This window comes from Mauremys mutica, chromosome 11 (assembly GCF_020497125.1).
Source record: "Mauremys mutica isolate MM-2020 ecotype Southern chromosome 11, ASM2049712v1, whole genome shotgun sequence".
In the NCBI taxonomy this organism is placed as follows: Eukaryota; Metazoa; Chordata; order Testudines; family Geoemydidae; genus Mauremys; species Mauremys mutica.
This window is the reverse complement of record NC_059082.1, coordinates 42,677,293-42,701,744: the sequence shown is the minus strand read 5'-3', so window position 1 is coordinate 42,701,744 and position 24,452 is coordinate 42,677,293. Positions and strand designations below refer to the sequence as shown.

At 47.5% G+C, this 24,452-nt stretch overlaps 1 protein-coding gene across 6 annotated transcripts in view; it reads left to right on the top strand.

Annotated features, from left to right (window-relative positions):
- The window catches only part of CELF6 (CUGBP Elav-like family member 6), a 233,354-nt gene that overhangs the window by 174,717 nt on the left and 34,185 nt on the right, over positions 1 to 24,452 (top strand). For 5 of the 6 annotated variants that reach the window (XM_044980907.1, XM_044980901.1, XM_044980905.1 and 2 more), the window contains 2 exons: positions 4,734 to 4,814; positions 5,846 to 5,989. In XM_044980907.1, coding sequence (XP_044836842.1) covers positions 4,734 to 4,814; positions 5,846 to 5,989 — 225 coding nt within the window. The remainder of the gene's footprint in view (positions 1 to 4,733; positions 4,815 to 5,845; positions 5,990 to 24,452) is intronic. The other variant, XM_044980903.1, reaches the window with a different exon arrangement.

Genomic DNA, 24,452 nt, shown 5'->3' with positions numbered 1-24,452 from the left:
AGCACAAGTCTTCTCATTAGTGTTGGCTGCTTCCCTGATTCCTCCTTAAGCTTTGCTCAGCTCACACCCTTGGTCCCCACTCACTAGAAGGCCACGCCTACCTCCCTAATATCTAGGAGGGGTAAGGAAATACCTGCCTCAGCATATCCCACCCAACACTTTCCTGCAGGACCCTCACCTGCTTCCAGCCTGCTACAGGGAGCCATGTGGCTAGAAAGTTTGCACTGAAAAGAGACCCTTCGAATGCCTGCAAGCTGTGGGTTTTGATTCCTTTTGTTGCATTATAATGAACATGTTTGGAATTACCCCTCACTCTAGACAATTCACATGTGCTATTCAGAGCTTCCTCAGAAGCTGAAATAGCAGCTGGCCCCCTTTTCATTCTGGAAAAATAATGCTGTAGACAAAATGCTTCTCTCAGGTATTTCATCCAGTTAATTAAGTGTTTCTCTCCCAGTACAGAAAAATCCACATTTCCGTTAAAAGCATGCTCTCTAAAACACACTGCAGCACTGAGCCAGCGTCTCTGCTCAGGTTTCAGAGTGGTAGCCATGTTAGTCTGTATCGGCAAAAACAACGAGGAGTCCTTGTGGCAGTGTCTGCAGCTCAGCAGAGCACCACTCGTGGGACTGAGCGCAGAAGCTTGTCCATTGCACATATGTACTGTATCTGAAATGTGAAATACCATCAATCTCTCCCCTGTTCATTGCTGCTGTTCTCTGTTCTACAGTAGCATCTACAGGCACCAGCTGGGATTGGGCCCCGTTGTGCTAGGCGCTGTACGTACACATAGCAAGAGACAGTACCATCCCTAAGGAGCTTGCATTCTAAATAGACAAGACAGACAAAGGATAAGAGGGGAAACAGAGGTACAGGGAAGGGAAATGACTTGTCCAAGGTCATATAGCAGGTCAGTGGCAGAGCGAGGAATACAACCCAAATTTGCCATACACTAGTGTTCAGCTAGATCAGGCTGCTCCCTCTCTTTATGTTATTTAGTATGTACAGAGTCATACCACATGTCTCATCATAGGTGAACAGGTTGTATGTTCACACTCTGACATGTATGGGCCAGATTCTGATCTCTCTGAAACAGAGGTAAATCAGGAGTCAGTGGGGCTACACTGTTGTTAACCTGGTGTAAGAGCAGAGTCAGGCACCATGAGAAGCAGGAGGCACGGACATGAACTGGGGTGCCTGGAGCAATGCCGATTGATGGATGATACAACTTCAGCAGAAGTGTCCACAGATCAGCTGAGCGCTGAACACAAAGAGTGCGGGACTTGGTGTGCAGTGACAATGGACAAAGCTCAGAGACTTCAGAGCTTCAATATGGATAAATCCCCACAAGTTCTGAGACTGTCTGTGCTGCCTCCAAATGGTCACAAGGATCTGCAGAATGGACCATAAATCTCATGAGAACAGGATTTTACAGTAGATTTAAAGTTCTTTCTGCTTCTCATCCAACCAGGAATACCAGCAGGACAGCTTGTTTCACTGTACTCAAATGCTTCTGCTTCCCAGCCAGACTGGGCCTCAGATAATAGAATCATAGAATCATAGAATCTCAGGGTTGGAAGGGACCTCAGGAGGTCATCTAGTCCAACCCCCTGCTCAAAGCAGGACCAAACCCAACTAAATCATCCCAGCCAGGGGTTTGTCAAGCCTGACCTTAAAAACCTCTAAGGAAGGAGATTCCACCACTTCCCTAGGTAACCCATTCCAGTTCTTCACCACCCTACTAGTGAAAAAGTTTTTCCTAATATCCAACCTAAACCTCCCCCTCTGCAACTTGAGACCATTACTCCTTGTTCTGTCATCTTCTACCACTGAGAACAGTCTAGATCCATCCATCTAGGGACCTAGACAAATTAGAGGATTGGGCCAAAAGAAATATGATGAGGTTCAACAAGGACAAGTGCAGAGTCCTGCACTTAGGACGGAAGAATCCCATGCACTGCTACAGACTAGGGACCGAATGGCTGGGCAGCAGTTCTGCAGAAAAGGACCTAGGGGTTACGGTGGACGAAAAGCTGAATATGAGTCAACAGTGTGCCCTTGTTGCCAAGAAGGCTAATGGCATTTTGGGTTGTATAAGTAGGGGCATTTCCAGCAGATCGAGGGATGTGATCATTCCCCTCTACTCAGCACTGGTGAGGCCTCATTTGGAGTACTGTGTCCAGTTTTGGGCCCCACACTACAAGAAGGATGTGGATAAATTGGAGAGAGTCCAGCGGAGGGCAACAAAAATGATTAGGGGGCTGGAACACATGACTTATGAGGAGAGGCTGAGGGAACTGGGATTGTTTAGTCTGCAGAAGAGAAGAATGAGGGGGGATTTGATAGCTGCTTTCAACTACCTGAAAGGGGGTTCCAAAGAGGATGGATCTAGACTGTTCTCAGTGGTAGAAGATGACAGAACAAGGAGTAATGGTCTCAAGTTGCAGAGGGGGAGGTTTAGGCTGGATATTAGGAAAAACTTTTTCACTAGTAGGGTGGTGAAGAACTGGAATGGGTTACCTAGGGAGGTAGTGGAATCTCCTTCCTTAGAGGTTTTTAAGGTCAGGCTTGACAAAGCCTTGGCTGGGATGATTTAGTTGGGTTTGGTCCTGCTTTGAGCAGGGGGTTGGACTAGATGACCTCCTGAGGTCCCTTCCAACCCTGAGATTCTATGATTCTATGATTCTTTGGAACCCCCTTTCAGGTAGTTGAAAGCAACTATCAAATCCCCCCTCATTCTTCTCTTCTGCAGGCTAAACAATCCCAGTTCCCTCAGCCTCTCCTCATAAGTCATGTGTTCCAGCCCCCTAATCATTTTTGTTGCCCTCCGCTGGACTCTCTCCAATTTATCCACATCCTTCTTGTAGTGTGGGGCCCAAAACTGGACACAGTACTCCAGATGAGGCCTCACCAGTGCTGAATAGAGGGGAATGATCACATCCCTCGATCTGCTGGAAATGCCCCTACTTATACAACCCAAAATGCCATTAGCCTTCTTGGCAACAAGGGCACACTGTTGACTCATATTCAGCTTTTCGTCCACCGTAACCCCTAGGTCCTTTTCTGCAGAACTGCTGCCCAGCCATTCGGTCCCTAGTCTGTAGCAGATGGGCAGAGGCACTGGGAAAAAGTGGTTGAAAGTTAACCCAACCTTTTCATGCTGGTTTGGTTGGAGTTGGGGGTGGCCTGACCAGGAGTTGGTTTGGTATCTGCACTGGTGCTCAGATCAGATATGGAGATGACCACAATAATGTTCAGTATAACACTGGGAGAAGAAAGGAGCAGAGTGTGCAGGAAGGAATGAGAAAGTGTTCCTCCTTAGCGTGGAAAGGAAGCTCCCGTCTGTCTGGAAAGAATTTGGACACTTATGCATTGCCAGACAAGATGTTATGGAACAGAAACAAACACCTCAGGCAGAAGCTCCCGGAGAGGAAAGAGGGCCTCCCAGCTGCCCCTGCAAGGAGAGCAGGGGCTGATTCTTGTCCCTGGAAGGGCCTATAAATGGGGGAGCAAACTGCTGCGCTTCCCCCAGTGAAGAGTTGCCATGGCAGAAAGGAGTGGGTGGGGCCGGCAATGTGGTGCTGGGTTTGGGGAGGGAGGAATGGCTGGCCCGCTCCTGTCTTTCTCTAGGAGGGAGGGAGGAGTCCTCAGCCATTCTTAACCTCGGAAATGCTGCTGTTTGATTCCAGCTCTAAGACTGAGTGGAAACCATGTGGGGGACACCTAGGGTGACCAGACAGCAAGTGTGAAAATCAGGACAATATAAGAAAAAGACCCCAAAATTGGAACTGTCCCTATAAAATTGGGACATCAGGTCACCCTAGGGACACCTAGCCAATCAAACTGACCAACTGGCTACCAGGGCCAACGATTCCTCCTACTCCTCATTCCCTGGTCAATGTCACACTGAGAAAGGGATCTGGTAGATTAGCAGCTATACTGATGATGAGCAAAAAGTGTCCAGCAAATGCCACTTTCCTGGATTACATCAAGGGACAAAGAGTGAGCCCCTGCCGTGATGGGTAAATGAATGCCCAGCCCAGCAGCCCCAGCTGAGTGTCACGGTCCTGAGAAGTTCTGTGACTAGAACTGTGTCCACATGCTAATGCGCTCAGGACCCTTCTGCTGGGACACCCGGACCATTTTCCTTTTATGTACTTCTCATAGGGCTGGTCCAAACAGAGAGGGGATCAGCTGGAAGCAAGTTATACACTATGATCTCTGGCTGAGATCAGTGGGGGAATATGGCCCTGTGGTGCTGGGTGGGCTCTGCACTGCTTCAGGTGGGATGTAAAACCCAAGAATGATTCTCCCTGCAGTCCTCCAGGGTGTGCAGAACCCTAGTGCTCTGTGAGAGCTTTCATTCCCATGGACACAATCGTTTCCTTTCCTCCCCAGCCCATCCCGTTCCACCCCTTTTCCACGTCATAAAGTGAAAACTCTTTTGTGAGCTGCATCCTGAATGAGTCCCACACTGTGGATGTCACAGGTGTAGCACTAGGAGCCTCTGGGACAAAACAGAAGCAGCTTTCTGGGAGAGATTAGCAGCACTACCTGCAGCTTCAGAGCTGAGCCAGGCAAAAGAAACTGAAGGGCTCATGAAAACATGGACCCTATACCTGGGTGTCTCCAAGCTGTTCACTGGGGATGCTGTTTGTGCCATCTCGGAGTGTTAGCAAAGCAAAGCAGAACAGACCGCTGAGGCTTGACCCTTTTGTTTTTCTGTTGTCCAGCAGCATACCCAGCAGCCTATGCACCTATCAGCCAGGCCTTTCCCCAGCAAGCGCCCATCATTCCACAGCAGCAGAGAGAAGGTAAGGGGGGGGGCGTTCGGGAGGGGACAGGCTGAATGATGAATTCATTGATGTGGGTCTATTCGTTGGGTCTACAGCTATTCTGGGGTCGGGGAGCAACATCTGTTGGTCAATAAAGTAGTGTGGGGGGGTGAGAGAAAAAGAGAGCCCATTAAAAAGGAAAGATAAGTGAATGCTGTTAGACTTTGCTGCTTCAAAGACCATAGAAGGTCTCAGAAGAAAAGATTTCCAGACCAGGAGATAAATAAGCAGGCCCAGTAATTTGAAAGGAAATATCCAGGCAGGTCTATTTTCCCAGGTTGAGGTAACTGATTGAAGTCCATGCTACCAGAGAGGCTTAATAGAAATCAGCCATATCCCAGAAGAAGAATTACTGGTAGCATGTGTATGTATATGCTAGGTATTTTCATGTAATCCCAGAGATTGGTGGTTGGATGATGTGTAGATGAGTGGAAAGGATGGATGAGAAGATAGATAAGTGATAGGTGATGTGCAAATAGATAAATAGGGAAATTGAGACATGCCAGGAAAGGTGGGTGAAAAAAATGAAAAGAAAAAGATGGGAGGAAACATATCTGGAGAGGTGGAGTGGGGTGATGGACAGAGTAATGGGCATACACAGGGACTTGAATGAACTGGTGAAAGGAAGTGGCTGAATTGCCACGTGAACATTTAGATATATTGCTGAATGGGCAAACAGTTACATGAAAAGACCTAGAGATGTAAGGAGAAATGTGTGGCCGTAGATGGATGGCTGGATATGTCAACACAGGGCTAAGCAAAGCAATTCTGGGCCTATGGGTGAATGGAGTAACAGGTAGCTGGACACATTTAGAAAGAGATGGGTGGGTAGATTGACAGAAGGATGCACTAGTAATTTACTAGAGAGATGACTCAGTGGCTGAAGATGCTCATTGCAATACCAGCTCAAACACAGTACACTGCACAAGTCTGAGAAAGACGAGAAAGGCACATGTGGCCTCTTTGCTAATGGGCGGCTGTTCTTTGTGTGTGCACGTGTGTTATCCCAGGTCCCGAAGGATGTAACCTGTTTATTTATCACCTGCCCCAGGAGTTCGGAGATGCGGAGCTCATGCAGATGTTTTTGCCTTTTGGCAATGTCATCTCTGCCAAAGTCTTTGTTGATCGTGCCACAAACCAAAGTAAATGCTTTGGTAAGTACCAGAGAACCTGTTCTCATCTTTCCCTCCAGGAGTTTTGCAGCATTGGCTCCTTTGGATAGTTGGGTCTCCTGTTGCATTTCTCACGAAAGAGCATTTTGATGCATAGTGATGCTATGCTTCATTAAGGAGCCAATTAAGCCAATCAGTGGCCAGCTTTACCAGCAAATCTGAGCTATTTGGGAAACACATGGGACACTTCTTCAGTCCCACTCCAGTTACACACAAAGCAATCCGCATATGAACACTTTCTTCCTGAACTGATGGCAGAGAGACTAGACCCTGTATCGCCTCTGCAGTCACATAATTATTGATATGTCCAATCTGTTACATAAATAAGCTGGAACCGTGTCTGAAAGGACTGACCACTCAAGGAACCAACAACACTCCTAGGTTGCTTCTGAAGGAGGTGGCACAGAATGGTACTTCGTACACCAGGGTGTGAGATGGTATGTTAGTGCATTCCATTTGGACAGGAGGTTACCTGGTTAGGGAGGCTGCTTGCACAGGTCTCACTGTGTTCCAGAGGCTGAGATGTTCTCTTTAGAAATGGATAAAAGTTGATTTCTGCAACATGAAATATACCCAAATCCCCAGGGTTTTGTGGCAAAGTTCCAGCAAAGTGAAACTGGTGGAATGTTATGTCCTGCAGGGCTGGCTCCAGCATTTTTGCCTCCCCAAGCGGCAAAAAAAAAAAAGCCGCGATCGGCGGCACTTCAGCTCTAACCGCCACCGCTTCATTCTTCAGCGGCAATTCAGCAGCAAGTCCTTCCCTTTGAAAGGGACTGAGGGACCTGCTGCCAAATTGCCGCCGAAGAGCCGGGTGTGCCACCCTTCTCCATTGGCTGCCCCAAGCACCTGCTTGCTGCGCTGGTGCCTGGAGCCGGCCCTGATGTCCGGGGTTTCCTTCCTTTCATTCATAAGAACATAAGTAGGGCCATACTGGGTCAGACCAAAGGTCCATCTCACCCGGTATCCTGTCTTCTGATAGTGGCCAATGCCAGGTGCCCCAGAGGGAATGAACAGACCAGGCAATCATCAAGTGATTCATCCTCTGCCACCCATTCCCAGCTTCTGGCAAACAGAAGCTAGGGACACCATCCCTGCCCATCCTGGCTATTTGCCATTGATGGACCTGTCCTCCATGAATTTATCTAGTTCTTTCTTAAACCCTGTTATAGTCTTGGCCTTCACAACATCCTCTGGCAAGGAGTTCCATAGGTTGACTGTGCATTGTGTGAAAAAATACTTCCTTTTGTTTGTTTTAAACCTGCTGCCTATTAATTTCATTTGGTGACCTTCAGTTCTTGTGTTATGAGAAGGAATAAATAACACTTCCTTATTTATTTTCTCCACACCAGTCATGATTTTATAGACCTGTATCATATCCCCCCCTTAGTCATCTCTTTTCCAAGCTGAAAAGTCCCAGTCTTATTAATCTCTATATGGAAGCCATTCCATACCCCTAATGGTTTTTGTTGCCCTTTTCTGAACCTTTTCCAATTCCAATATATATATTTTTGAGATGGGGCCACCACATCTGCACACAGTATTCAAGATGTGGGCGTAGCATGGATTTATACAGAGGCAACATGATATTTTCTGTCCTATTATCTATCCCTCTCTTAATTATTCCCAGCATTCTGTTAGCTTTTTTTGACTGCCACTGCACATTGAGTGGATGTTTTCAGAGAACTATCCACAATGACTCCAAGATCTCTTTCTTGAGTGGTAACAGCTAATTTTATATGTATAGTTGGGATTATGCTTTCCAATGTGCATTACTTTGTATTTATCAACATTAAATTTTATCTGCCATTTTGTTGCCCAGTCACCCAGTTTTGAGAGATCCTTTTGTAGCTCTTTGCAGTCTGCCTGGATCTTAACTATCTTTAGTAATTTTGTATCATCTGCAAATTTGCCACCTTGCTGTTTACCCCTTTTTCTAAATCATTTATGAATATGTTGAATAGGACTGGTCCCAGAACAGACCCCTGGGGGACACCACTATTTACCTCTCTCCATTCTGAAAACTGGCCATTTATTCCTCCCCTTTGTTTCCTATCTTTTAACCAGTTGCCAGTTCATGAGAGGATCTTCCCTCTTATCCCATGACAGCTTACTTTGCTTAAGAGCCTTTGGTGAGGGACCTTGTCAAAGGCTTTCTGAAAATCTAAGTACACTATAATTAATTGGATCCCCCTTGTCCACATGCTTGTTGACCCCCTCAAAAGAATTCTAGTAGATTGGTGAGGCATGATTTCTCTTTACAAAAAACCATGTTGACTCTTCCCCAACAAATGATGTTCATCTGTGTGTCTGACAGTTTTGTTCTTTACTAGTACTGAAGTCAGGCTTGCCAGCCTGTAATTGTCGGGATCACCTCTGGAGTCCTTTTTTAAAAATTGGCGTCACATTAGCTATCCTCCAGTCATTTGGAACAGAAGCTGATTTAAATGATAGGTTACAGACTACAGTTAGTACTTCTGCAATTTCACATTTGAGTTCCTTCAGAACTCTTGGGAAAATACCATCTGGTCCTGGTGACTTATTATTGTTTAGTTTATCAGTTTGTTCCAAAACCTCCTCTAATGACATCTCAGTCTGGGACTGTTCCTCAGATTTGTCACCTAAAAAGAATGGCTCAGGTTTGGGAATCTCCCTCACATCCTCAGCCATGAAGACCAGTGCAAAGAATTCATTTAGTTTAACCGCAATGACTTTATCATCCTTGAGTGCTCCTTTAGCATCTTGATCATCCAGTGGCCCCACTGGTTGTTTAGCAGGCTTCTTGCTTCTGATGTACTTAAAAAAAAAAATAATTGTGCTATTACTTTGAGTCTTTGGCTAGCTGTTCTTCAAATTCTTTTTTGGCCTTCCTAATTATATTTTTACAGTTCATTTGCCAGAGTTTATGCTCCTTTCTATTTTCCTCACTAGGATTTAGCTTCCACTTTTTAAAGGATGCCTTTTTGTCCCTCACTGCTGCTTTTACTTTGTTGTTTAGCCACGGTGACACTTTTTTGGTTCTCTTACTATGTTTTTTTCATTTGGGATATATATTTAAATTGAGCCTCTACTATGGTGTCTTTAAAAAGTTTCCATGCAGCTAGCAGGGATTTCACTTTTGGTGCTGTACCTTTTAATTTCTGTTTAACTAACTTCCTCATTTTTGTGTAGTTCCCCTTTCTGAAATTAAATGCTACAGTGTTGGGCCCCACCCACCCCCCCCCAGCAGCCCACCCGCCACAGGGATGTTACAGTTAATTATATTATGGTTAAGGCTCCGTGTTTGTCACAGAGGTCATGGAAGCCATGGATTCCATGACTTTCCATAACCTCCGTGACTTCTGCAGCGGCCCGTGTGGTTGGCCCAGGAGCTGCCTGAGCAGCTCAGGCAGCCCCTGGGCCAGTCACATCGGCTGCTGCTGGGGCAGTCTTGGGCCCCACCGCCCCCCAGCAGCAGGAGTTTGGGTGGTGGGGGGCTCAAGGCTGAGGATTAGGGTGTGGGGCAGTGCTTATTGGGGTGGGGCTCCCTGGAAGGGTGACAACAACTCCCCGGCCCACAGACACCTCCCCTGCAGCTCCCATTGGCCACAATTCCCAAGCAAAGGGAGGGTGCCCTGAGTGCTGGGGGGGCGGCCCCAGGGGCACCGTGGGTACTCAGGGGAGGGGGTGCTTGGGACAGAGCAGAGGTAGCACGTGAAGCTAGGAGCTGGAGGTCGCCACTTCCCAGGAGCCGGGTAGGGAACCTGCCCCAGGCCCACCAACCCTCCTCCCCACCCAGCAGCTGTGACGCCCCCACCCGGACCACAACATGGTACCCCTGAGGCTGCCCCTCCCAGCACCCCCCGGGACCCACCCAAGCACCTGCGGTGCCTCCGGGGCTGCTTACCCCCCTCCCCCCAAGTTTTAGTCAGGTATATAGTAAAAGTCATGGACAGGTCACGGGCTATGAATTTGTGTTTATTGCCCGTGACCTGTCCTTGACTTTTACTAAAAATACCCATGACTAAAACATATCCTTAGTTATGGTCACGATTACCAAGTGGTCCAGCTATATGCACCTCTTGGACCAGATCCTGTGCTCCACTTAGGACTAAATGAAGAATTGCCTCTCCTCTTGTCGGTTCCAGGTCTAGTTGTTCCAAGAATATCATTTAAGGTGTCGATCACATCCTGACTTGACATGTACCCAGTCAATATGAGGATAGTTGAAATCCTTCATTATAATTGAGTTTTTTGTTTTTATAGCCTCTCTAATCTCCCTGAGCATTTCACAGTCACTATCATCATTCTGGTCAGGTGGTTGGTAATATATCCCTACTGCTATAGTCTTAATTTTAGAGCATGGAATAACTATCCATAGAGATTCTATGGTACAGTTTGGTTCATGTAAGATTTTTACTTCATTTGACTCTGTGCTTTCTTTCACATATAGTGCCACTCCCCCCAGCCCCACAGAATAGCCTGTTCTGTCTTTCCGATATATTTTGTATCCTGGTATTACTGTGTCCCATTGATTATCCTCATTCCACCAAGTTTCTGGGATGCCTATTATATCAATATCCTCATTTAATATGAGGCACTCTAGTTCATCCATCTTATTATTTAGACTTCTAGCATTTGTAATTGAATGGGACTCTTTTTCATTTGATTGTTTCTCATCAGATCCTACCTGTATTTTATCATCTTCCATCCTCTCCTCCTAACTAGGACATAGAGAATCTCCATTAATAGATCTTCCCTTAAAGGATGTCTCTGTCCGAATCACATGCTCCTGCATACATGTCGGCTTTCCACCTCTTCCCTCCCCCTCACCCACTCCTATTTCCAAGAAAACAACATGATGCCTGGACTTTGTAGACTTTATAGACCTTGGCCTGAAGAAAACGACAAACAAAATCACTTCTCTTTAAGGTCTCAATGCACTGCTTGCGTAGGTACCAGGACTTGAGAGGGATGTCATGCATTAGCCTTCTAGTCAATGGCCTGCCCTGAAAAGAGTTGTGTAGAGCAAAGCACTGCAGTTCCTGTCAGTCAGTGGGGCAGCCTGATGCCTCAGCACAGTTTGTTGAGGTTGTGACCAGCAGTGGTGGCTAAAGCAATTGGAGTGCAGTGCGTTCCTCCATCCAGGTAAGACAAGGAGGACTGATACTATGGTGACGGGCTTGGTATAGGAGAGTGGATGGATGATTGGTAGATATTCCCCCCGTGAGCTGGGATGAGCCAGGTAGCACTTAGGCTTCATCATGGCTAGATACTACCTCTAGGAGTACAGAGTCATCCCAGAGAATAACTATTTTTCCTGTCATTTGCTCTGACGTAGGCCTCGTGGTCACTAAGTTCTGGACCAGGTGTGGCTTCCTTGGTGGGCAGAAAAATATATTAATTAGTGAGAAAAGATGTTTTCAGGTGAAATGTCACAAGCTTTCCCAACCCTGCAGAGGTGGGGCAAAGACACACTTGTGCCCGGAGGGTGTGTGAAGACATTTACACAGCCCTCTTTATGTGTAGAGGATGGAAGTACCCTGAGGTCAGCTCCCTAACCAAGTCTTTATCTCATGCCAGGACCTGCTCAGGCAGCAAGTGTAACATAATGATCAGTTTAATGTTGCATAGTCACTGTGCTGTGTACAAAGAATGTTATAAAAGGGGCCAGCAGTCCAGTGTCCAAAATCAGTTAAAAATAGAAAGCAGGCATGGCAGAAAGTCTGTCTGATTTCACTTTCCACTAACCAGAACAGACCCCTACAAACATGTCCATGTATACCTTGGGCCAGCTCTTCAGCTGGCCTGCAGAAGTGTGGTTTCATTGAGGTCCATGGAGCTAGACCAATTTACACTAGCTGAAGCTCAAGCCCAGTTATTTTATGGCTATTGAAGGCCCGAACAAACCCATGCAGCCAAAAAATCAAAAGGCCTGTATTCATGTGGGCAAACTCAACACACGGGGCTGGTCCAGCCAGAGAGACAGGATGGTCCAGTGGCTAGGGTACTAGCACAGTACTCAATTGACAGGGACTCTGCCACAGACTCTGTTTGTGACCTTGGGCATGTCACTTAGTCTGTGACTCAGTGCCCCCTCTGTGAAATGGAAATGATAGTTCTTACCTATCTCGCAAGGTGTTGTAAGGCTAAGTAGATGAAAAAATTCAAGGCACCCCTATGGTCACGGGGGCCACATAGGTTTAATCAAAGTACAGATGAGTAACATCAAATGAACTTAGGGTAGGTGTTTGTCATACCAGCTTGCACTAGGAAGCCCCAGTGAAAAGGGAAGAGGATGTGGAAATGGAGTAAGTAGCGAGAGGCTGGGAATCTTTTATCTGCCCAAGCATCTCAGCATTTCACTCTGCAGCTCTCCTGGAGGTTTGTTCATGTGTGGCCATCCCATTTCCCCACCCACTCCTGCTCAGCACTCAGCTCACAGACAAAAGAAGGTGGCAGGAGTCATGGCTTGTTTTGAAATCTTGTACTCCTGGGAGAAATAACAAAATCCCTGCCTGGCACATGCTGCTACCCCAGTGGGAGGAGTATGGAAGGAGACAGTGTCACAGACAAAGCAGCTAGACTCCCCAAACCCACAGGTTTGAGTCTCTCCCCCAAACTCAACTCACCCCATCAGTTTTCTGAGGCTGAAAAATTGAGTACTGGCCTATGGCTAGTGACCTTAAAACTCAAGGTCTTCTGTGTGTGTACTAAAGATCCCCTGGCCCTTTCCTTAAGATGAGAGGTGTGCCCATGTCCCCTGTCCTCTCTGGCTATGCTGTGCCCTGGAGATTGCTGTACATTGGGCTGTCAAGCATTTTGGAAAGCTGTGGGTTGTGAAATACAGGAGATGTTATTGTGATGCATGGGATCAGCTGTCTTTGCTTTCAACATTGACACACCTGAACCAAGTAAACTACAGTGTGTTCACCTTACAGTTACTGCTTCAGGCCAGTTATTAGGCACAGACACATCATGTCTATAGACTGCCTGGGGTGGGGGTTTTACTACTCTTGGGATAATCCTGGGAATGGGGCTAGGAATATATGCTTTTATATAAGCTATCGACACACTGGTAAGATGCTTTGCAGCTGGTCTTCCACTCCAAACGTGCTGTGGCAATCCCTTAGCATCCCACTGAAATCAATGGGACACCCTTGGTACAGTACATCATTCAGCAAAGGGAGGTGCATCCTGCCTGAGGAATGTGGCATACTTAGCAGCATGTTTACATGGACAAGATTGTACCATTTCTCCAAGGGAGAACGAACCGTTTGAATTGGCATAAAAGACTCTGGTCTAAATCGGCATAACTCCATTGATCACCCCAATTTTCACTGCTGAGTATTTGGTCCTAGAAGACAGTCCCTGCCGTGGTGATGTCTCATGTAGCTGGACAGATGTCAGAGGCCATTTAGGTGCGTTACAACCTTATAAATCGCAGCAGCTGTGTTCATTGCTGTTGACCATGCTAGGCTGCCCTGCAGTGAATCAATAATCTTCTCTGTCAGCCTGGTTTAATTGCATGGCACTGCCAAGAGCTCCTGGGTAAGTTCTGAGGCATCCTGCATTGGCATAGAGCTGGGAGATATGCGCATGCTATGACATCCAGTAGATGCCAAGTGTAATGATGCGGCCTCTGGTGGGACACAACTGAGAGTATCAATTCAGGACAAAGTGCTTAGAGCAGGGCAGTCACAGCCCAAGACTGGGTGTCCTTTATTATTAAGGCTCACCAAGCAATTCCCTTAGACACTCCAGTTTCCCAGTTTCACCACCAGCACTGCTCCTTATGGGGACGAATGGTTATGGAAAACCAATACCCCAGTAAAAGAAAAAAGGTTCTCCCGATCCCAAAGAACCAAGCCTCAGACCCAGGTCAATATACAAGTCAGATCTTACCCACAAATCATGCTGTTGCCAATCCTTTAGAATCGAAAATCTAAAGGTTTATTCATAAAAAGAAAGAAATATAGATGAGAGCTAAAATTGGTTAAATGGGATCAATTACATACAGTAATGGCAAAGTTCTTGGTTCAGGCTTGTAATGGAATAAACTGCAGGTTCAAATCAAGTCTCTGGAGTACATCCACAGCTGGGATAGGTCATTCAGTCCTTTGTTCCGAGCTTCAGTGTAGCAAAGTTCCTCCAGAGGTAAGAAGTAGGATTGAAGATAAAATGGAGGGGTTTCCGGGGCCTTTTATATCCTCTGCCATGTGGAAGGACCCCTTTGTTCTTACTGTGGAAAATCACAGCAGCAAGGTGGAGTTTGGAGTCACATGGGCAAGTCACATGTCCATGCATGACTCAGTTTTTTATAGCCATTGCTCACATGCTACCTTGAACGTCCCCAGGAAGGCTCCTAATATGTGGATTGGAGTCTCCCAAGGTCCACTGTCAGTTAAGTGTTTCTTGATTGGGCACTTAATCTGAAGACTCCCTTCTCAATAAGCTGGCCAAATGCTTCACTGGTGCTTCTTAGAATCAAACACACTGAGATACAAGTACATAGCCAATATTCATAACTTCAAATACAAAAATGATACATGCATACAGACAGCATAATCATAACCAGCAAATCATAACCTTTTTATAGACACCTCACTCAACAACCTTTGTACAATATTTGCTGCAAATATATAACAGTGATTGCAATAATAATCTATATGGTCACAGTTCATGTCAATAATGTCACACCAAGGTCAGGACCTGTAGATAGATCTCCACTGTTATGAAGATCAACATCCCCCACAGCACACCTTTCAAAACCCAGGGGTCCTACACATGCCTATCACAATATGTGATAAAAACAACGAGGAGTCCTTGTGGCACCTTAAAGACTAACAAATGTATTTGGGCATAAGCTTTCGTGGGTTAGAACCCACTTCATCAGATGCATGGAGTGGAAAATACAGGAGCAGGTATAAATACATGAAAAGATGTAAGTTGCCTTACCAAGTGTGAGGTCAGTCTAACGAGACAATTCAATTGAGAGCAGGATATCAGGCATTCTTAAAACTACTGACAGAGCCAGAAGGGTACCCAGAAGTCACCTACTACAAGACAGGCCCAATAAAGAAAGTAACAGAACACCACTAGCCATCACCTTCAACCCCAAATTAAAACCTCTCCAGCACATCATCAAGGATCTACAACCTAGCCTGAAGGATGATCCCGCACTCTCACAGAGCTTGGGAGACAGGCCAGTCCTCGTTTACTGACAGCTCCCCAACCTGAAGCAAATACTCACCAGCAACTACACACCACACAACAAAAACACCAACCCAGGAACCAAACCCTACAATAAACGCCGTTGCCAACTCTGTCCACATATCTATTCAAGGGACACCATCTTAGGACCTAACCACATCAGCCACACCATCAGGGGCTCGTTCCCCTGCACATCTACCAATGTGATATATGCCATCATGTGCCAGCAATGCCCCTCTGCCATGTACATTGGCCAAACTGGACAGTCTCTACGCAACAGAATAAATGGACAGAAATCTGACATCAGGAATCATAACATTAAAAAACCAGTAGGAGAACACTTCAATCTCCCTGGTCACTCAATAACAGACCTAAAATTGGCAATTCTTCAACAAAAAAAATTCAAAAACAGACCCCAATGTGAAACTGAAGAACTGGAATTAATTTGCAAACTGGACACCATCAGATTAGGCCTGAAAAAAGACTGGGAGTGGTTGGGTCATCACAAAACCTAAACCTAATTTCCCCAATACTAAGTTCCCCCTACCATTCCTCACACCTTCTTGTCAACTGTCTGAAATAGGCCACTCTCATTACCACTTCAAAAGTTATTTTTCCTCCCTTGCTATCCTGCTGTCAATTGAATTGTCTCCTTAGACTGACCTCACACTTGGTAAGGCAGCTCACATCTTTTCATGTATTTATACCTGCTCCTGTATTTTCCACTCCATGCATCTGATGAAGTGGGTTCTAGCCCATGAAAGTTTATGCCCAAATAAATTTGTTAGTCTCTAAGGTGCCACAAGGACTCCTCATTGGTTTTTCTGATACAGACTAACACGGCTACCACTCTGAAACCTGACAACATGTGATATATCTCATCCAGTACACCAACAACTGTGTGGGTGAAACCATTCGCTAAGCTCTCGAATGAACTCACACAGGAAAATGATAAGACAATAACACCCTGTCACCTGGGGGTGAACAGTTTTCACACAATGAATCTATGATCGCTGTATGTCTGACCTCTCGGTCATCATTTTCAAAGGAAACCTGCACAACACCTTCAAAAGACCAGCCTGGAAGCTTAAATTCATAACACTGCTAGACACTAAAGATCATGGACTGTACAGAGACACTGGAATCATGGATTATTACAACAAAATCCACTAACAACCCCCACAAACTGACTTTTTCCCCCTCTCTTCTACCCCACTATGACTGCAGGGGTATTAACAGACCACTTCACCTTGAATGGTCCGTTGAAATATGGGTTAATGACTTATGCTAAACAATCTGTTCCTTGTGTTTTGCTGTGACTCTCTGAGTACATTCCGCAGACCTGAAGAAGAGCTCTGTGTGGCTTGAAAGCTTGTCTCAGGCCCTGTCTACACTAGCAAGTTTCTGCGCAGTAAAGCAGCTTTCTGCGCTATAACTCCCAAGGTGTACACACTGCCAAGCCAGTTAGTGCACAGAAACTGCGGCGTTGCAGCGCTGTAAAAAAACCACCCCAACAAGAAGCATACAGCTTTCTGCGCCGGGGCTACAGCACTGCGGTGCCAGTGTAGACACCGTGGTGATTACAGCACTGCAATTGGCCTCCGGGAGGTGTCCCACAATGCCTGTTCTCACCTCTCTGGTCATAGGTTTGAACTCCACTGCCCTGCCCTCAGGTGACCAACCATCATCCCCACCCCATACATTCCTTTGCAAATTTGAAAGTCCCCTTCCTGCTTGCTTGGTGATGCGTGCAGTGGTCTCAGCACATCTTTCCAGGTGGCCATGCCTGCTTCACGCACCAGGCAATCCCCCACTTGCAGCAATGCTGAGCTGCTGGACCTCATCAGCATTTGGGGAGAGGAGACTGTCCAGTCCCAGCTGCGCTCCAGCAGTAGGAATTATGATACCTATGGACAGGTTTCACGATGTATGACAGAAAGGGGCCATGACTGGGACACATTGCAATGTAGGGTAAACATGAAGGAGTTGCGGAACACCTACCACGAGGCACGGGAGGCAAACCACTGCTCTGGTGGTGCACCCACGAGCTGCCAGTTCTACAAAGAGCTCGACACAATACTCAGTGGTGACCTCACCTCCACTGCAAAGACCACTGTGGATACTTTGGTGGCTCGCGTGCCAGTTGAGAGTGGACCGAACCAGAAGGAGGAAATCTTGGATGAAGATGTGGAGAGGAAGGGAGACCAAGAGGCAGAGGATGACTCGGACATCAGAGACGCATGCAGCCAGGAGCTCTTTTCTACCCAGGAGGAAGCTAGCCAGTCACAGCTGTCAGATGTTGGCGAAGTGCAAACAGGAGAGTAGGCCCCTGGTAAGTGGATCTGATTTGGGGAATTGCTGAAACGAGTTGTTGGGGGCAGGAGGGTTGTAGAAAGCAGGCTTGTCTCCCACCGCATGCCTAGTCTAAGTGTCGGAACAGGCTTTTGATTGACTCCCTCACTTTATGGGAAACTCCCTCAGAGATCTCCAGTAAACTCTTGTGGAGATACTGGGTAATCTGCAGCTACAGGTTCTTCAGCAGAGCTGCTTTGTTTCTTGCCCCATTAAGAGTAACTTTTCCATGCCACTATGCCGTCACGAGGCGGGAGGGAAGAGATCATTGCTGCACACAGGCGAGCTGCATACGGGCCAGGGTGGAAGCTGCAGTCTTGGAGAAGACCCTCCCTTGATTCCCTGCTCACCCTCAGCAGCAAGATATCTTCCATAATGATCACATCCTGTGGAAAGTGTGGGAACAGGGATGTCGGAGAAAAACTCAGTTCTCGCTTTTTCTTTGGGTGCAGCAAAATCAAATACTTTATTATTTCTCCAGTAATTACAATGGAGGGAGAGAGTGTCCTAGGACACAGGGTCGCCCCAGTCCCGGACAGGTCTCTCAACAGGTAAACAATTACAGCAAGCATTTATACCTTTGTTACAGACAATAACAAGCAATAATACAGACAATAATGAGCAACAGCTGCATTTTGTTTATACATAAGCCATCCTTCTATCTTATTTTTCTCACTCCTAGAAGACACCAGTCTGCATATTTGGTTACAAGTTGCAAGGTCGTAATAACTTTTTACACAGTTTCTTTCCCTCTTGCCTCACACCAGCCTCGCTTCTGCAAGTCTCACGTCATTAGGGTTACAGTGTGGCCTGACTCTTGCTAACTTACTGACATGCATTAAGATCAGCCTGTCTCCCTCACGTGCCTGCTATATAGGATGGACACCTACGACTCTCCATTAGCTGTCGGCAGGATGCAGTCTATGGCTCACAGCTGAGCTGTTCTGATTCCATCCTGTAGGGGGCAGTGGTGGCTTGTGTGCACACACGCACCCCCCCCCCAGAGGCCAGTGCATGGCAGTTGCACATTTAACGACCCTGCTTAGATCTCTGTTAATTGCAATCGGCAGAAGTCCTTCATTTCTCACAGGTCACCGAACACCCCAGCGCCTCAGATGTGGGTTTCCACTTGCAACCCCAGGACGGGGCCCGGTGCAGAGCTCAGACTCCTCTGGTCACTCTTAGCCCAAGGGCTTCAGGAACCAGAGTCCCTTCTGTGACTGCTGAGCCGGGGCCAGGACTTTGGGAGACCCTGAGCTGTGAGCCAGAGATCTTAATGCATGTCAGTAAGTTAGCAAGAGTCAGGCCACACTGTAACCCTAATGACGTGAGACTTGCATTAAGATCCCCTTCAAATCCTTGTTAATTCTTTCCCTACTTCCACAGGGATGATTATCCGGTCCCCGCCTACAATGCTGGCTCTCCCCAAGAGCCACATGCCCAGTGTACAGCAGGGTCTGGGAAGAGTGATTTACCCTGTCCCGGTGGCTACTCACCATTTTGGGGGTCTTGTGGCTAATGTGCACTTGCCTGGGGTCAGCCAGTTAGTGACAGGTGTGTGAGTACTGGCTGTGTTTCAAATCACTGAACCAGTGTGCTCTGTGTTGCAAACAATACTGCTTCTGTAAAATGTTGCATTTAAACTTCACAGAGATGATCTTGGGAGCCCAGCCTCCCTCTTTGTTATCGCCGGCTGAATGGCTGCGCAGAATTAGAAAGCGGCCAAGAAGAACTAAGGAGGACTTTCTACATGACGTTATGATGCACTCTGCGGCCGAAAAACAGGAATTGAAGGAGTGGCGGGACAGTGAGAAGAGGGACCGAAAGAAGAACGCGGCACTAGAATGAAGCCATGGAGCGACTCTAACCGTTATGGAGTGCCAAGCGGACACGCTGCAGGCGATACTAGCACTGCAAACTGAGCAGCTCCGTGCCCGCCCTCCCCTGCAGCCGCTGTCTCAAAACTCTTTCCCACGCGCCCCCCAGACACCACCAATACACTCTTATCAACTTCCTGTGTCCAGTCTATACCCGCAGCATTCCACTCCTCCCCCTTCACAGTCCTGCTGAAGTACAGTACCCGTTGCATTGTACTCCAAAGGAGAAGGCTGGATATGATCCCTGGACATACACAAATTTGTAGCTGTCCAAGGACCCCACCTCCCCCTGGAACCTTCCCCGATCTCCCTTACTGCTGATGGGTTTTTTTGTTTGACTCTCTCCTCCGGTTGTTGTTTTTTAATAAAAGAATTGTGTTGGTTTGAAAGCAATCTTTATTAATTGAAAGCAAACAGAGCCCTGCAAAGCAACAGACTATCTTAAACCTTCATAGTGTATCATCTGCAGCAATCACAATCCTCTCCTAACATTACAAGCACTGCAGTCCCAAGCATAGCAACAAATATTAGTGGCTTTCAGCTTCAGATTGCTGCCTCAAGGCATCCCTGATCCTTCTGGCCCTGCACTGCACGCCTCTAATAGCCCTGGTCTCTGGCTGTTCAAACTCAGCCACCAAGCACTAAGCCTCTGCGGTCCAGCCCTGAGTGAAGCTTTCACCCTTCCCTTCACAAATATTATGAAGCGTACAGCATGCAGCTATAAGCATAGGAATATTGTCATTGGCCAGGTCCAGCTTCCCATAGAGGCAGCACCAGCAGGCCTTTAAATGGCCAAAAGCACACTCAACAGTCATTCTGCACTTGCTCAGCCTGTTGTTGAACTGCTCTTTGCTGCTGCCAAGTTGCCCCATGTATGGCTTTCATAAGCCATGGCATTAAGGGGGTGGTGGGGTCTCCCAGGATCACAATGAGCATTTCAACTTCCTCTACAGTGATCTTCTGGTCCAGGAAGGAAGTCCCTGCTTGCAGCTTCCTGAACAGGCCAGTGCGCTGAAAGATGCGTGCGTCATGCACCCTTCCGGACCAGCCTGTATTAATGTCTGTGAAACGCCCACAGTGATCCACAAGCACCTGGAAAACCATTGAGAAATACCTCTTGCGATTAATGTACTCAGTGGCTAGGTGGTCTGGGGCCAGAATTGGAATATGCATGCTATCTATTGCCCCCTCTGCAGTTAGGGAAGCCCATTTGTGCAAAACCATCTACAATGTCACACACATTGCCCAGCATCACAGTCTTCCGGAGCAGAATGTGATTAGTGGCCCTGTAGACTTCCGTCAACACGAGTCCAATGGTAGACTATCCCACTCTGAACTGGTTAGCGACCGATCGGTAGCAGTCTGGAGTAGCCAGCTTCCACAGTGCAATCATCACGCGCTTCTCCAATGGCAGGGCAGTTCTCATTCTCATGTCCTTGCGCTGCAGGGCTGGGGCGAACTCATCACACAGTCCCATGAATGTGGCTTTCCTCATCCGAAAGTTCTGCAGCCATTGCTCATCATCCCAGACGTGCATCACGATGTGATCCCACCACTCGGTGGTTGTTTCCCGAGCCAAAAAGCGTCATCAGCACCTCCGTGAATGCCACAAGCAATCTCGTGTTCTAGCTACTACACGTGGCAAGATCAATATCGCACTCCTCTTGCCTTTGTAGTTTAAGGAATAACTCCACTGCCACTAGTGATGTGTTGGTCAGAGCAAGCAGCATACTGATCAACAGTTCGGGATCCATTCCTGCAGACAGAAGAGGCAGGACGCACAGTACACAAACCATTGAAAGATGGCGCCAAATGCGGACGGAAGCACAGGGATTGCTGGGATGCAAAGCAATGCATCACGGGGCATTGGGACAGGGTCCAGGATGCCTCGTGACCCCCTCCGCCTTCCTACAACTCTTAGCAGCAGAAGAGAAAGAGGTGCTCTGTGGGATAGCTACCCAGAGTGCACCGCTCTGAATACCACTGCAAGTGCCACAAGTGTGAACACACTAGTGCGCAGGCAGCTGACAGTGTGAACACACAACAGCGGTTTCCCTTCAATGCTCTCTGAGCGGTGCTGTAGCTTCCGGTGCTGTAACTCTGCCAGTGTAGACATTCCCTCTCTCACTAGCAGATGTTGGTCCAATAAAAGATATTACCTCACCCACCTTGTTTCTGTAATATCCTGGGACCAGCATGGCTGCAACTACACTGCATACAATCATGAGCGTGATGCACAGGTAATAGACAATGTTGGGAGGCATTAGTGCCATGCAGTGTAACCTTCACCATCCCTCTAGGGCAGTGTGATCAACAGTGCATTGGAAGAGTGTATTGGAGAGGCAGGACGGCTCCTAGTGGTTAATCTGGGGGTAAAAGTCACCTGTCCCAAGTTGGTTTCCTAGTACAAGGAGTCATGCTGGACACTTGGCTCCCGCTGTTTTGGGTGCGGGAGGTTGGTAGGTATCAAGCAATGTAATAATAGTAATTGGGAAGCACTGTGCAAACATGTATTAATCCTCCATGCATGCTAAGAAGAAAGAGTGGAAATATTAGTATCATTGCTACCCCCCTTTTCTCCTCTCCTTTCTGCCACCCCTTCCCCACTCACACACTCACGCACATGCCTGCAAACTCATACACAGGTGAGCACATGCTTGTATTTGGAAGCTGTCACACTACTCTCTGCACCCACAGTCCCTTACGCTCCTGCACATTCATGCATCATATTCACAGTCATGCTCCATACACAGATCCACACACCCACCCTTGCCCACATACTGTCAGTAAAACATATACATGCCTCAGCTGTGTTGGCTCAAGTTGAACAGGAAACTGGAGGGGAAGGAAGGTGATAATATATAATATACATAATATATAGTCTGGGAGCCTTCCAATTCCACTGTTCCTCCAGAGGGTTTCCAGTTTAGAGTCCCAGCACATTTCTCACCACAGCTCATCTACAAAGCTCGTCCAGAGATATTAATTACACACAGTTTTTGGCGAGAACACTAGTAGCAACAATGTCTTTTTGTCTTTCCCTGGCATTTCTAGCACATCAGGTATCTGGATCTGTGCAACTGACTCAGTGATAATGAACCCTTTTATTGTTGGGTTAAAATGTGCAAAGCCTGTCTTTTAAGATGTAGCACTGCATTCATTTCAGTGTAAGGCTTCCCAGAAGAACTCACTATAACAGCTTGGAATAGTTACACTCTGGAGAAGGTAAGGAAAGTCATTATGGAGCTTGGTGTGTTGGGCTCCCAAATTGCAGCCATGTCGCAATGGGTTAAGTCTCACACTTCCTTGCCAGTGCAGAATTCACTTGTTCTCTTTGTGTCTAGAGTTTTAGCATCACGCTGGTTCACCTACCCCACTCCTTACAGTTCTCTCCCAGCCAGGGCCCCAGCAGGAAATTGCATGGCGATAACTGAAAATGCTGTCAGCTCTTTGGGGCAGAGACCGTAGTTATGTTCAGTGTTTCCATGGCTTCTGGTCTACACCTGAGGCGCCTATGCACTACAGTAATAGATACACCTCTCTGTCTCACATTTTAAACAGCTGCTCTTAAAGAAACAGGTATTTTCTCCAGATACCATCCTCTGGGGTTCTTGCTCCATCAGAACTTCAGGTCATCATTTGGGCTCATGTTTTTCTAGTGCTCCGGAACACCTCTAGGGTTTGGCGCCTCAGCACCTCACTACTGGCACCTAGTGCCCTGGCACCTGGGCTTTGTTAATGACCCAACGCCTGGCTTGGTGTTTCACTGCATTGTGTTACGGTAGGTGGTTCCTGCCCGGGCACCAGATACGTCTAGTCTTCGGAGCCCATCTCGGTGGTTCCCTTGACCCACCTCAGCAGCCACATTGGTGTCTCAGGTAGTATCACATCAGGGCCTCGCCATTCTCCTCAGCACTCTGACCCCTTCCTGCAGGATTTCCCTTTGGGGCCCTGGAAATGGGGCTCTGTGCCACTCACCTGAAAAAACAAAACAAGCACCTGAGCTGTTGCTCCTGGCACCAAGCAAAGAGTGCGTTAGCAGGGCACTGCGCCAGCCACTGGGCCCCTCCAGGAGATCTCTTAGAATGTAGCCTAAGGCTTCCTGGCTGCTGGGATACCCTCTGGCAGCAGGAAAGGGTGGGAAGAAACTGTGAAGTGTTGCAGTTAGGCCCAGCAGCCCCTTTACTTGCCCTGCCTCACTTCCTCCCTCCCCGGGTATCTGACTGAAAGCTGGAGCCCATCCAGGTGCCTCTGGCAGCTATCTCACTTGCTCACTCATTAGTGGAAGGTTGGCCAGGGTCTCTGCAGCCCCTAGTGTCAGGTTCATGCAGGGCTTGACACTTTTGAGTTCCCCCTCCCCCACAATTAAATAGTCTTGTGAGACACCAGATATTAATGTGATCTCAGCAGAGCTGTCCCAAGTTCCTGTGAAGTTCTGTGTTTCACATGGAAAGTCATGTGGTATCACTGGTAACAGGGGCTTCAGCGCCCGTCATGGGTGTGCTTCAGGCACTACTGACTGATCCACCTGACCCCACGTTTTGCAAACATAGGCACCCCTTGTTCCATGGGCCTCTGAACTTAATTGTAGGTGTCCTGGTCAGGACGATCCTGAGGGCTGCAATCCAGCCTTGGAGACTACAACTCCCAAGATGTTAGAGGAAGAGACAGACTTCCACTTCCAAGGGTGAGGCCTTGAAGCCTCGGTTTTGGATGCAGAGGCACATGCGTTTTGTGGGGAACTGAGGCTGTGTTACTGGACCCCTGGCCAGGAATGGCAGGTTGTTTTATGGAGCTCTAGCCCAGCTGGGAGCTGCTGCTGAGAAACTTCCGGGGCTTGGACCAAGGCTATTGCTGGCAGGGATGTTGGAACAGTTTGTACAGTGGAGGTGCTGTGAGCCATTGAACCAAACTGTAAACCCTGTATATAATGGAAACCACTTCAAGTTAGGGGGTGCTGCAGCGTCCCCCTCATCCCTAGTTCCAGCACCTATGATCGCTGGGCGTCAGTGGAGCCAGGGCAGAGA